The sequence below is a fragment of the Strix uralensis genome, chromosome 1 (genome assembly GCF_047716275.1).
Source record: "Strix uralensis isolate ZFMK-TIS-50842 chromosome 1, bStrUra1, whole genome shotgun sequence".
In the NCBI taxonomy this organism is placed as follows: Eukaryota; Metazoa; Chordata; class Aves; order Strigiformes; family Strigidae; genus Strix; species Strix uralensis.
This window is the reverse complement of record NC_133972.1, coordinates 118,184,558-118,199,540: the sequence shown is the minus strand read 5'-3', so window position 1 is coordinate 118,199,540 and position 14,983 is coordinate 118,184,558. Positions and strand designations below refer to the sequence as shown.

General features: G+C 39.0%; 1 protein-coding gene across 1 annotated transcript in view; it reads left to right on the top strand.

Moving 5' to 3' along the window:
- Window positions 1-14,650, top strand: part of RAB31 (RAB31, member RAS oncogene family) — a 68,431-nt gene extending 53,781 nt beyond the window's left edge. The window contains exon 7 of the mRNA XM_074878220.1: window positions 10,183-14,650. Coding sequence (XP_074734321.1) covers window positions 10,183-10,280 — 98 coding nt within the window. The 3' untranslated portion in view covers window positions 10,281-14,650. The remainder of the gene's footprint in view (window positions 1-10,182) is intronic.
- Window positions 14,651-14,983: the final 333 nt, after the last annotated feature.

The following is a 14,983-nucleotide window of genomic DNA, read 5'->3' as shown; positions in this document are numbered from 1 at the left end:
ACTTTTTACATCAACATAAGTGGGTTGTTGTAGCTTACTACAATACCTACTAGCACAATGGTTATCAGTTATAAAATATACAGGATTCATCTACAGGTCAGCTCTGGCTTGGGCCTGTTGTCCAAGCCTTAGCACTTCAGGCCCTATGAACAGCAGCCCTGCCCTCAAGGGTACTGAATGCACCTCTGAGTTGATTATTATCTGAGAGCTGAAGTGGGTGCATATTTTTTCCTCCTTCAGGCCACTGATAAAAGGTATTAAGCAAGGTACTCCACTGGTAACTGGCCTACAGGTAGATACATACTGTTAACCACTGGCCTTTAAGTCTGATGATTCAGCCAATTTTTCACACTGCTAACGGTCTGCCTGTCTATGGTATAACATCCCAACTTGGATATACCAGGATGCTGTAGGATAAGGTATTGAAATCCTTGCTAAAGTCAAGGTAGACAACATCCAGTGCTCTCCCTCAATCACAGATCCAGTCATAGTATCATTTAGGGCAACCAGGTTGGTTGGAGATGGTTTACACTTGGTAAGTCCATGCTGACTGGTCCCTGTCACCTTCTTCACCTTCGTGTGCTCAGAAGCATCTTCTGAGAGGATTTGCTCTGTGGTTTTCTTAGGAAGCAGAGTAAGGCTAACCAGCCTGTAGATCCATGGCTTGTTACTGCCCTTTTTGAAGACAGATAACAACATTCACCTTTCCTCAGTCATAGGGGACCTCTCCCATTCTCCACAACCTTTCAAGAATGATAGGGATAATAAAGAACAGGCTTGTATTGACATTGGCTTGCTCCCTCTGCATCCTCAGGCTTGTATGGGTTGAGATTTCTTAAGAGCTCTATGACTTGATCCTCTTCTACTACTGGTGGTTCCTTCTTTTCTGAATCCTGTTTTGGGATACAGAGGCCTAGGAGACAGCATGTTCAGAAACTCAACGTTGTTTTCCTAAGCATTTTATTTTATTTCACATATTCATAATCAGCTCATATTATCTACCACACTTTGCCTGAGACAGGGACCGTTCAAGTGTTTACTTTGCTTGCATGGGATGTATTTGAAATGGTTAATGAGAAATGATATTCCTAGAATACGCTACCTTTCTTTTATCTCCTTTAATAAAGGAGGAGTGTGTAACATGGCTGTCTGGAGGAACTGGTTCTTCCTTGTGATAATTTACTTGATTGTCTGCGTCTGATGGTTGCGAATGTTCTCGCAGAGGAACTCATCCTTGCCATGTAATTAGATAATTAGTTTCCGTCTTTGATAGGCAGTGCTGCAGCTGGCAGCATACACTGTCCCTAATAAAGGATATAATAGACGAGGAAAATCAGCTAAATTAAGTTTAGTATGAACTAGATACCCAGGCAAGTGCACGTAATTCCACAGGCAATTATTTCTATATATAGAAATATTTGGTCTTGGTGGATGTACTTGTGACCTTATCAAGTAGTCAGCGGAGAGAAAGAGAGTTGGTAGTGGATGTTTATAGAAATATAGTGGAAACCAAGTGAAAAATGCTTAATTAGCAGGAGAATTAATTAGTATGATTGTGACAGGGCAGAGGGTGTGGATAACTTTTTGATGTTTTACACTTCGGACTTTGTGCAGTTTCCAAAAAAGTCTGTCTATGCCCAAGTTGCATGGCAGCATTTCTACCTTTTCAAGTGTATGAAGTCCCTCTGAGACCATGTCTCCTACGCTGTTGACTAATTTTATTTGTGTCGTGTCCTGGAAGTCATGCTGCAGCTTTAGTTTTGCTTTCACGCTGCCCAAGAGTTTGTGCCCTTCTCTTTGTGCTGCCGTAGAAGGGCATGGTGCAGCTCCCCAGCCTCTGAACAGGGAGAGGGCAACTTCTGTTTACCTTGGATCTTGTAGGTAGACTGTATGTGTTACCTATTTTACAGCCTGGATTTGGAAGGATGTTTCAACATGTGAGGAGAATTTCTCCGTTAAAAACCTTGTTGAAATTGATACCCCAAACAGAAAGGGTAGACTACATTTTAATTTAGCTAAAACATTTACCTCCTGCTTGCTTATGCTTTTCATTTCCCAGGGGTATTTTAACATAATCATTTTTCCTTCCTAAGGTGTCTAACAACTGTCTCTTTTCCAGGGAAAATGTTGTGAGCAGAGTGAAATAGTATAATGGAAAAAACTTACTCAACATAATGATATAAAGAAGGTGGAAAATAAAAGGGGAACTGGGATGTTTTGCTGACAACCAGATAAATCTTGGCAAAATTGTAGAGATTATAGACAGATCATTTCATTTCTAAGGTTATTATATTACACTATTTAAAAAAAAAAATTCAAATCAGTTTCTCTCAGGATTTGAGGATTTGACTGCTTTGAGGGATGTCTTAATAACACAGTCTCAACACAAATCCATTGTCCTTAATTCTTCTTAAGAAAATACAAGATGTGAAAGACTAGAATCAGTAAAAGTTTCTGATTTTTTTGCTGATAGGGCAAATCTGTCAGGAGAGGAACTCTGCAGTCGTATTCAGGCAAATGAGGCTGAGGAGGCAGACTGACCACAAGAGTCGGCAAAGTTGGTGTTCTCTGTGCTGGAGAGTTTTCACTGAGCTGCATGATGGAATGCAGCTCCTGGCTGGCTGTTGTACCCCTGTGATTTCAGATGGCAAGCCACTGCACTTACCCTGGTTACGTTTAGCAGCGCCTGAATGAAGGCTTGCTGTGATTGTGAAACATCACATGGCTGTTTTATTTCTCTTAAACAAGAAAAGGGTATTTTTAGTACAGTTGTGTATTCTGCACTTGGGCTAAATTTTTCCCAATGTCTGTCTTGAAAGGTTTTTGACATAAAAAGGGCTTAAGATTGTAGTGGTTTTTCATGTGTTCCAGTAGTTCTTTTCTAATAGCTGAGTGCCCATAGGATCAAATGTTACTAACTTTGTATTCCTAGCCTTAGAAGAATAAGCACAGTGGCTCCCTGTCACTGGTTTATACTAAAGCAGCAGCAAAAATGCCAGGAATGTATTATACGAGAGCAGTATAATACAGCATAAAGTTGTACCTGTGCAGGGGTCATACCAGTTCTGTATCGTGCCTTCTTGGTTGTGGGGCTTTAGTCCACTGACCACTGCTTGTGCCTGGGGAGGCAGCTTACCTATTAGAACTGGCTGGTTTTCAATGACTAAACAAGCTGCCCCAAGTGTATTGTCATTTAGTAGCAATCACACCCTTGCAATTCTCGGACTCAGATAAGCCTTAGTTACCTTATTCAGATCTAGTACACGCCCAACTGTTTCTCTTCAGCCTGTGTGTATTGCCTGTTACCTTAGTGTGAAGGTGACCCAGATATGAAAGAGAAGATTGCATAAAAGCCATCCTCTGTAAATGATAGAGCCAAGATTGTACCTCCCAGGTTAATACCAATCTGCATTAGTAGGTCTAAAGGTAAACAGGCAGTGCTGAAGAATACCTAGCCAAATGAAATATGAAAGAAACTTGTGCTTAAACAAAAAAATAAATGATGGGCATGCATTATTTTTTCTGAAGTCTGGCAAATGTTGGAGATTGGTGTGCTACCAAAGGGGGCAAGATTGAAGCATTTCAGCATCTTCTGTCAAGAGTGAGAGGGAAGTGATGAATAAGATTATCAGAATCACTCTGTGGAAAGTGTGTAAAGAGCTGTTAGCACACTCAGTCTTACTGATTCTAGTACTATGAGAAGGAGAGACAGACTGATGTTTAAAAATCCAGATAAGGATGTTCTTGCTAGACAAGGCTTCCTAATTAGAACAAAGAGTTTCTGTCTCGGGATACAACCTTTCATGTGGTAAATGCTTCGTTATAAATGTATGAAGCTATTGATTTTTCTGATGCCTTGCCAGCAGCTCATGTGTTGAATATTTAATATAACCCAAATACCTGTTTCCTAGAAATACTGGGAGATTAAAAAAAAAAACAAACACAATCTCTAGAGTTTACAGTTTAACCAGTTGTATACTGGACAAACTAGAGAGGAATGTTTGAAACATCTGTCCGTGGAATGGGGAGGGATCCTTTCCAACAGAATTTCGATGTCCGCACTGACTCAGATGGACTTGGATGAGTGAAATTGCAGATGGACAATATTCAGGCTTTGGGAGTGATGAGTATGGTGGTTTTCATCCTGTCATCTGCTGATTTGTGGATATCTGTGAACTACTTTGAAGAGGTCTATGAAATACATTTTAAGAAAAGCAAGTACATTTATGTTACAAAGCAATTCACATATGCCATTTTTAAGGCAGCCCAAGCTCATAATTGATTTTTTGTAGGGGGTGTTCACCTCTGAACACCCTGTGAAAGAATGGAAAAACATTGCCCTAACTTATGTTTGAGATTATATTTTTTTTTTTACAGTTTATGCTCCCTGTATTCTAGGAATAGTTCTCCTCTTGCTTTCAAATTTCAAGGAATGAAGCAAAACTTACTGGCCTTTGGACTACTCCTAAAGTTAAATGTGTGAGGTCCTATATTTCTCTCCAAACATAGGAGAGCACTTCAACATAAACTAGTAAATAAACCAAAACAGCCCAAAGTTAATTACAGCAGGACCTCAAATCACGGTTGGATCTCTTAGTAATTAAAGTAATTAGGAATTCTGTTCTTTGATGCATGTAAGATTTAAATCTTTTTTTTTTCTGCACATTTTAATTAAATGAGCATAATTTAGTTGTTTTGCTGCTTCCCCCAGCAAGAACTTCAGTGTCAGCAATCTATGCTTTTGCTTTAAAAAAAAGGCTTTATTTTCTTGCATGGAGTTGCTGTTAGATATGCTATTAGGAGTGTTAAAATAATTGCAACTTAACTATGTTTAGTTATGCAATATCCTTTGTTGTAAATACATGTTACCTTTCATGAAAACTTACAACATGAAGTAAACAGCAGTCATCTCTGTCAACTGGGGAAATTCTGCTTCACTGCAAATACAGGCGAGAAAAAGAAACTAGAGACTGACTAGTGGGCCAAGCTTTATAATCCATGTGAGAGACATGGGGAACTTATAAAATACCAGTGAAACTGGTTTCAAAGGATGAAAGGATTTGGGGACATAAGTAGTGTGACTGTTTTAAGTCCTACAGGTGCAGAAAGTATTGTATGCAAATGACAAAACTCTTGGATAAGATGTGCTTGCTTCATTCTGCCATGCCTTCACAGATGGCTGTGGTTCTTTCCAGGGGCTCACCTTGCTGTGATACAGCTAGCAATTTTAGGAGGAGGTTCTGGCCATTGTATAGCTGCTGTACCACTACTTGAAGAAGAATTCTGCCTTTTCTCAGGTGAGCCTTGAGAAAAGCTCACCTTAGTTGCGGCAGTTGTCAGGCTGTTGCTCTGGGGCAGAGTGAAACGGATTTTGCATCCTGCACTGGTGAAAATCTCCCCTTCCTCCAGCCCCCTAAAAAAATAAAGTGGTATGTGATTTTCAGGAAGAGAACAGATGGGAGAAGTGTGCAGAAAGCCACCATGTAGCACCGTGATGTCTTACCTCTTACCCTTAGTAGAATTATCGTTGTGTTAGATAGTAGGACTGTGCTTCTTTTGGACTTGGATTTCATCATCTGGATGTGCCAGCTCATGTTGATCACATCACATCTGTTCCCACACTAAACAAGTATCTGTTCAGTGCACTGTTGTATTTGTCCCTTTGTCAGCTTGGTAATCTGTTGTGGTTTTTTTTTCCTTATGCTCAGCTCTAAGGCTTGAAGTTTTTCAAGCAGTTTTGTACAGGTCTATGATGAAACAGGTTTCATGTTTAAGAAAAAAAAAAAAACCCACCAAAAAAACCCAAACAAAAAAACAACCAACAAACCAACCAAAAAGCTCAACTCCATGCCTGATTTTTCTGAGCTAATGAGTGTCACAGCTTATAACTGGAGCATTGCATTCAAAAAAGAACGAAGAGAGCAGATTTTATTACTGTGATGATGCATCCTGCTTCCAGTTGCAGTAGAGCAATCCCCACCTGCCTTTCTTCAAGTTCTGCTTGCAGAGCTGTCATCCAGTCCCTGCCATCTCTGTTGCTTCCCTGCTCCAGTTCTCATTTTTCTCCCTTTCCATTTTGTTTACCTCTTGTCCCACCCTCCCATTTCCCAATCTCTTTGCCTCTGGCACTCTCAGAACCACAACTCCCAGAGTGCTGATTAATCTCTTTACATTAACAAATTCCAGATTCAATAGCAGGAATTGGAACTCTACTAAGCATTGGAGAAGACTCTGACCTTCATCCTGGACTGCCTCAGCCCAACTCAAACTGGCCAGAAAGGAGATGCAATTGATTTAGTGCTTCCCACCTGTTAACCTGGGTGGTTCACTTCAGAACCATGACAATTTCTGTAATCTACATTTGAGCAGTCTCTTGGGATGCTTATTATTTTACACATCATGGTGTATTTACTGGAATGAGATTATGGAGGACACCCAAGACCTCTGCATGAATGTGTAGAGGTGCATGGTTACAAACAGTTGTGTGGCACAAAATCTGTGAAACATGGTCTGAACGTTATTGAAATTAAACCAAATAATCAGGTATTTAATTAATACATGTGCAAAATCTAATTTTTAAATTGCAGTTGGCGGACCTCACTCCATAGAAATATCAGCAATGGGAGCCATATGGGACTTCTATACTGTCTCAGTAATAATATATCCCTAAGTTCCTCATTTCACCAGTTCAGCTACAGCGTTCTTAGATAAATATATGTGCATCTGGTTTTCTCTGTGCAATTGCCTGTTTCATCTGGAATCCTAAGATGTGCTGTTGGTGGTCTTTGGCAAGCTGGCTAGTTGTGTCCTGCTCTGCAAAATGGATAGAAGACTCTATTTGTGGTCTAGTTTGTTGTCTTTAAGTTAAGCAACAGATGAGTTCAGTCTCTCATGGACCTTTTGATCTGACTCTGTCTCAACAGAGCAGTCTTTGGTTTGAAGAGGAATTGCCTTAATCTTTATTTCTTCAGCAGGAGAATTGCAAGACTGGATGTCAGAGCACTACTGCTCCTTGCTGACATCAATTGCATGAAAGAAATAGCATAAATTAACAGTGCTGTAGGTTATCTAATACAGGGATATTTTTTATTGCTCTGGAACAGAGACTACGTATGCCAGCGAGATACACATTTTAAATGAGTATGTACTTTCTGAAATTAATTCAGTTTATGACCTGTGTTGATCCTGACTCAGTGCTAGCTATATTTGAGTTGGTGTCAGCAATATTGATGCCCTATTTATCAAGAGCTGAATGACATGATGAGATAATCACAGTGCTTTTAGGTACCAAAAGTGATTGAGCTGGTTTAGAAGCAGAAAGCGTAGATGCAGGCTCAGTATTTCACTCCTCATCCTTAGTTCTGCTGCTGCTTAAACCTTTCGCTGCTGCAGTGTCTGCTGTGAGACTAGCTGTCAAGAAGGCCCAGGGAGAGACAATCAGTCAGACGGATTTCTGACTGATTATTTTTATTCACTTCCCCTGACCCTTGGTGAAAAATGACTGTATCATTTGCTGTGGAGCTGGTTCTCAGGTGTTGGACTGAGTTTATGCTCCAAGAGAGTTACTTCTGTCAGCTGCACATCAGATGGTAAAAGCTGCTTGGGCAGGGATAAGTCTTGTTGCTAAAACTAAAATTATTTAACTTGATGGTTTAATAAATCTAGTAATAAGAGAAATTATAAGTGAGAGAAAACTCACCTACTAAAAAAAATATTTTCAAACTTGAAAAAAGTTTAGACTGTTCAAAGGCTTATTTCCTTGTATTGAATTCAGGGGTGTGTGTGGTATCCAAACAGCAGAAAACATGACTAGTTAATGACAAACAGTACTTAAGTTCAAAGGCCAAAATAACTAATCAGCAAATATTATGTCTAGAGATTTTTTTCTCTTTATTATTCATAGTTGTTATCTGTGTGGTTTTTATTGTTTTGAGAAACGAAATAAATCAAGGTGATTCTTAACCAGATATGTTGTGTCCTGGTCTGAACTGGACAAAGTGCTTGCTGACCTTGAAGCCTACAATGTTTTTTCTCCAAAGATAAGTTTGCCTACTTCTTTGCATACACATCAAGAGTACTGTAGAAAAGACTTGAAACTTACGAGAAATATGAAACACTGAATGAAAAACAAATAGAGGTAATGTGATTGTTTAATGAAGACTTCTAAAATAAAAGTTAAGCTAATTTGCATGTTAAAGCTCTCCTCTTCCAAACTTGCTGTTAGAAGAACCAGATGTTTGGAGAGTATTTGCTTTATGGTATGTTATGGAAACTGTGTCTGTAAACTCCAGTTGTTTTAGCTACACTGTGCTCTGAGTCAGATCGACTGGGTTTTATTTTAGCTGGGACTGAGTTGAAAGCACTTTGGAAATAGTAGGTATCTAATGCAGAAGTTCTCTGCAGGTCTCTACAACAACAGCGTTACCTTCTTGGAAGGCCTGTCACAGGTACTACTACGTTCTTCATATTCTCTAGAGTTTTAAGAATTAGTGGATTCTCTTTGTCTCCAAACAAAGCCTACAGAACTAATGCATGTAACAGCTGTGTCTATAACCGCCCATTCTGCTTTTTATTTTACTTTGGAAGGGCACTTATAAGCATGAAGCCCAAACAGAATGTAAGCAGGGTATGAAGTTGATATTTCAGTGACTTGAATAGAGTGCAGCATTGTAATGTCAGTGCTTATACGTGCTTCAGCCCTCAAGATACCTGTTTCTCACTGTTGGATCAGTATCTTTAGCTTAGTAATGTGAGGAATTTTCCCCCTCTTATTCAGTTGTACAAACACCCAAGATTACCTGCTTCAAAAGTCACACTTTTGTTGTATAACATACCTGTTCGGATCTGACTGAATAAGAGAGGTGAAATTTTGATGGGCTTGACCAAAGGTAATTTAGGGACAAGTTTTACAGATTAAATTTTGGTGTTTGATTTCATTGTGATTGGATTTTACCTGAATGCGTTTAACTCACCCTCCCACAACCACTCCCCCAAGCAATTTCTAGGACTCAGGCTTCAACATAGGTACATAATTCATAGAACATTTGGCAAGAGAGAGCTGTGAGTAAATGCAGCAAAGGATGGGGAAATCTAAACTATAAAATCCACCTGGATTATGATGAGCTGTTCATAGGAACTTTATGCTTTCTGAAAGTGACATATAGCAAACAAACATTAAATATTTTAATTCTTGTTATTTAACGTGGGTAATAGTAAAACAAGGAGTAATTCATAGACAGTAGATTCAACTTCAGAAAAAATTTCCAGGAAACCCACAAGGTAATGAGAAAGTACCTTACCATGACTGTAAACTCCCAAGATACTGATGGGGAGATCACACAGTGGGTTTAATGGAAAAGCCAGGCCCACACCAGAGACAGAGGATAGACTGGACCTGGGAGGATCTTGGTTTTCCATTCTGATTATTAAGCACATTGTATGTTGTCCATGAGTAGGAAGTCAGTTAGACAAAAGATGAAGCAGTACTGAAAGGGCAAACAGGGGAGGGAGTTGGAGCAGTGCCTTCTGCCCCTGGGAGAAATCTTTAGCTCTCCTGTGATGGCTGCATTTCTTTCAAACACTTAAAATAGTCACCCCATAAGATGATTAAAAGGTCAGGAGAGTTTGGGGGCAGGGGGGAAGGGAGTGGTGTTAAGTAATCAAAGCTGTCAACTGGAAAGACACGGGTACCCCTCAAAGGAGGGAGGGATTCAATGAAAAGAAGAGATTTGTTTTTCTTTTTCAAGTATAGGCAGCATGTGTTTAGTTACAGCACTTTGTAAAACTCGAGTGTACAAGGACTAAATGCCATGCAGATTTAGGACAGGCAAGATCTTGTTAAACTAGCACCATTCGCATTTAAGTGGAATTAGGAGAAAGCTGAGAATTTTATCTTTCTTAGTTGTAAGGTGCTCAGTGAGATAACATGGATAACATAATTTCAGTGTACTTCGTTTCAGTGTACTTCATGCATTCTCAATAGCCATATTTCATATTTTTTTAAAATGTGAAAATCTTTCATAATCAGGATGCAAGGGAAAAGATTCAGCGTACACAGGACAGAGTTGTTTTCTGGTGAAGTTTCACAAATGTAGTTCTTATGCAATCCGAATTGTTCTGTTACCTGCATGTGTTGTTACTACATCAGGAAAATTGAATTCATTGTCTCTTCATGTGTTTCAGGTCGGCAAATTCCACCCTTAGATCCTCATGAAAATAGTAACAATGGAGCAATCAAACTTGGAAAGCAGACTTCACAGACGGGTAGGCGGTGCTGCTGACCCAACTTGATCTTTTTAGATTTACTTGAAAAACAGCACCATTTACTTTTTTCATTGAGAAAGGACTTCATGATCTCTGTGACGTGGCTCTTTATCTTGAAAGCAGTAATTTTGATACTTCCCATGAGCAATAAAGCAAGGACCAGAAGCAGAAAGCTTTACTTCAAAGGGATTTTGAGAAACCTAGCTGGAAAATCCTCTCTAATATCCTGTCAAAATTACAATGTCAAAGTACTCCAATTCTCTATTTAAACCAATGACTGTTTTTTTAAAAAAATAAAAAGATCCTTTTATATATAAAATTTAGATTTGCTGCAAAAACTTATCTTACATTGCAAAGTGGACTTGGCATGTTTTTAGTGTTTTCTCTGTAATAATAAGGTGACAAAAAACCCCTAAAACCTGAATTTTGGCTTACAGTTTCTCTGCCATCTTTCTAGCTGGACCCTGCTTCAGTATTTTTCTAAATCTGTAGCTTCATCTTGTTACTTTCAGTAAACATCAGCAAGAAATGGACTGAATTTGCTAACTAGAAAAAAAATGGATCCAAAGGATGAGTGAGTGCAATTTTTATAGGCTAGAAGTCAAAATCTGTGTCAGGAGGTGCTGTGTATGTGAAAGAAGGAGTTGTCATGAAGGAGACTGCTGGGCCCCATGCAGTTCCAGTCTGCTCCAGAAAGAAGTGAAGATGCAGCCACTGTGCTTTGCCTGAATTGATTCCCTTTGCAAGGCTTTGTTAATTACTGAAATTGTAAAAAGAACATAAATGTCGGCCTAATCTCCACTATTTACTAGGTTTCCTCCCAATCTGTGCCGCAGACCAAAGTTGTCTCTGCTCAAAGATGCCAATTCCTTGATTTCTAAGAGAGGGTGCCACAGTGCCCCACTCCTCATGGTCTCACTGCTGTGCTCCAAGAAGTCTTCAAGTTTGAAGAATATTTCTGTACAAAAACAGCTTAAAAGCACGATATAATTTGGGGTTAAAGGCTGGAATCTAATAAAACAAACCAGAATGTTCTTTACAAATGCAATTCCGTGAATTTGTGGAGTAGTCTTCTCTGTTGTGTGGCGATGTGGTATGGAAGACCCACTGCGTGATATCTTTGAAGCTTGGTGCAGTGTAGAAGAAAAATCCAATAGGTGGTTATGAACTAGAAATAATGTAAAACTGTACGTGTTCTCCACTTCCATCCTTTATGAATGTGTGTGACTGAGATGATAAAATCCAAATCTATTTTCTTCATCAATTTCGTTGGAAATCGGAACTAGGGTAAGAAATGCAGGCTTCAGAACCAAAGCCTAGCCTGCATTCCACAACATTAATTTGTTCTTGTATGAGGAAAATTAACCTCACTGCACATTTGTTGGGGGACTTATGAAAAGCAAACAAAAGGGAAAAACAACTTTCCACAATAAATCATGAACAGTCACGCTAGAGCCGGGTTTCTGTGTTTATACATAAAAACCAGACCTTATTGCTTAGTTATGAGATTGCTTTGATAAAGTGGCACTAATTATTAGGGCTTGAAACAGAGCCAGATTAAATCAATGGGAAAGTTGCTTTGTCTTCAGAGGGCTTGAAGTAGTTATAAGTGGGAAATGTCCCACTGGATTTTATCTAAGAATCTAAAATGCATTGTTTTTTCACATATAATCCGTTTCTCAGATATTTTGGACTCCTTTGAAAGCACTCATACTTGAAAATATGCCCTTGTATAATACACAGACTTGGACACCTACCATGGGAAAGGGTATTTCGGGTAAACTTCCAGTTGTCACCTGTGCTGATATATGATTCATGTTGCTGCTTCCTTGCAGCAACTATTTTCTGGATAATCTGGGGTTACGTAAGTGAAAATTGAGCAACCAGCATTGTTGATAGTTCGAGAGGGAGACAGGCTCCTTCAGGGGATGTTACATCCCATCCAAGCAAGTCTGCCAGGTGTGCCTGGCTCTTTCACCTGGCTGTTAGAAGAAGAGGTTAACCTGGCCTTCATCACTAAAGAAAGATCAAACTTATTGATATCACAGATTCATATAATTTATGGGATCTGTGACCTAATGCTGCAAGAGATCTGGGTCTTCCTAAATAAAACCCAGTAAAAGGCTAGACCTGTTACCAAGAAAGCAAGGTGAGATTGAACCCAGTTTTTTAAAGGTGTCATAAATTTTAGTTCCACATATGTTATGCATAACTGATTTTTAAGCTTTCATAAACATCTGTGCCATATTTCTTTTTTTAATGAGACATCTCAAAACATTAAACCTTACTTGAGATGTCTGAAAGCTTTATAAGACAATTCTGTGAGTACCTTGTATACTCTGGTTTATGCTAGAACTGGCAATTGATGCTGATCTGTATGGGATATTGTCCTAAACAACCAGGTCTCACAGCTACCATTGAGCTGTATGTGATTCAGAACAGGTTTAGGAATTGTATGTTAAACTATTTTAAAATTGGAAGTTGTTACAATGGATCTCTGGCGGATTTTAAAATTCAAATGTTGGCTAAGTAGGCTCAAAGATATTTTTGCATGTGGTGGGTCAAATCTAAATCCCACTCTGCTTTTAGTCAAGAAAAGGATTTAAATGAATAAGGATTGTGGTTGTATAAGTTCTTGAGATTTGGGTTACGGTGAGCTTCAGTAGGGAACTCTGAAGTCACAGGTGAAAAAATAACAGGCCAATGTGCTGTGCAGAGCAGCTCACATTTTTTTTGAAGACAGGGTTTGCCTTTGACAGTGATGCTGCCTCTCTGTTGTTCATCAAAGCTAAAGTGCAGTTTTAACCTGCCTCTTCAAATGGGGGAATGGTTTGTTTTTAAAATTATGATTTTCAAATGTAAAATTAATGATTTCTGCTTCCTTCTGTTGCTTGTTGCTTGGAAAGTACCACCACTCTTCATAAACAGCCAGTAAAAATGACATACAAAAACCCCCCAAACTCAGAGTCCAGAGTTTCAGCAGCAACTGGAATTCCTCTCAGTAATTAATGGCTGGTGAAAAGCCAAATTCAGGTTACTCCTGGGGAGATTCTGAGTGTTGGATACAAGAGGAAAGTTTTTCACAATCAGAACAATCAGCCATTGGAATAGTCTCCCCAGGGAAGTGGTGGATTTCCCAACATTGGACATTTCTAAGACTCAGCTGGACAGGGTGCTGGGCCATCTTGTCTACACTGTCCTTTTGCCAAGAAAGGTTGGACCAGGTGATCCTTGAGGTCCCTTCCAACCTGATATTCTGTGATTCTGTAAATTACTGTACAGGAGCACCTGTCTCTGTAGCTGATCTGCTCTAATAATAAGAATAATGAGAATAATAACTGCAGTTCTAGGTTGGCCAGCTGGTGCTGGATTTGTCCAAGACTGGTTTTCTCAAGAGAGCTGGCATCAGGACTGAGGCACAGGCTGCAGTGCTAAGGATGTTTGGTGGAGCTTGTTTGCACCGTGACTCAAGACTGTGACTGTCCAGTTGTGCGTGACTTGTTTTTCTGGCTTGTCATGAACTAGTTTAGAAACAAGATTATGAAGGAACTAGTTTTCATATATGCTCTGCATATGTGTGTGTATATAAGTACAGTTTTATATTGTTATGATGACATGTAGTGTTTTTTCACTATGTCTGGTTCTCATATACTGCACATTGTATTCTGTAAGTACATTTTTTTTGTTAATGATCATTTCACCTTTATGAACTTAAAGTTACGGATCAAGGGTAGCAAGAAGATGGAGATACACATAGGTACAGTTGTTGACTTGCCATTCTTACACATGAAAATGGCATATTACAGAAAAAATTTGTCTTACAGACTGAGAAATCTAAAAGGCCATTATTATCTAAGAATTGGGACTCAGAATTAATAAAGTGACACTTAAAAAAAAAAAAATTGATTTTTTTTGTTCATGGTACAGCAGGTCTATCTAAAGTGCTACAATGTAACATGGGTCTGTATCAATACCTAGAAAAGTTACTTGTCATCCCTTGTCTTTACTAATCCTTCATGTCACGTGGTAATAAGCGTGACTAGATAGATTATACATGTGAGCACTCTGACTATAATCAGACCTTTTCAGTACAATGATGATATATTTTACTGTCCTACCCTTAATTATTTAAACCAGAGTCAGTGATAAATTGTCAGTTTAAAATCACCTGCTAAGTACTCTTCCTCTGTTTTGTTTATGTAAGGGCTTTGACTGGGCTGGACCCACTCGCTTCATGTATGGGATGCTGCAATCTGTTAATACTTTACCTTCTGTTTTACATATTAATTGTATCATACCTAATAATATTTTTTCCCTAAAATGTAGTTTTTGTGTTTTATTGAACCTGCAATGATTAACGCTAATAAATGTTTTTAAATACCTCTGATCTGGGGATGTCTCTGGTTTCAATAAAGCAGAACAAAATAGGTCCCATTTTTCACATTGTTTGCTCTTGAAAAAGGGCTGTCTGCAGTCTGTGGATTGCTTACCTGGGATTTAAATACGGCTTGAAACGTGTGGCTGGCCTTGTAGCAGAAACTGAATGCATTCCTGGGGGATCTTGCAGTGCAAGTGAACTTTCAAAAACCGGAAGAAGATTATCTGAAAAGCCCTTAGCTAATTTATTTGATTTATCCATTAGAAGAGAGGTACCTGAGTGGCCAGTATCAACTGGAAATTTAGAATAGTAGCTGTCAGTAGAAAGTGAGCTTACAATTAC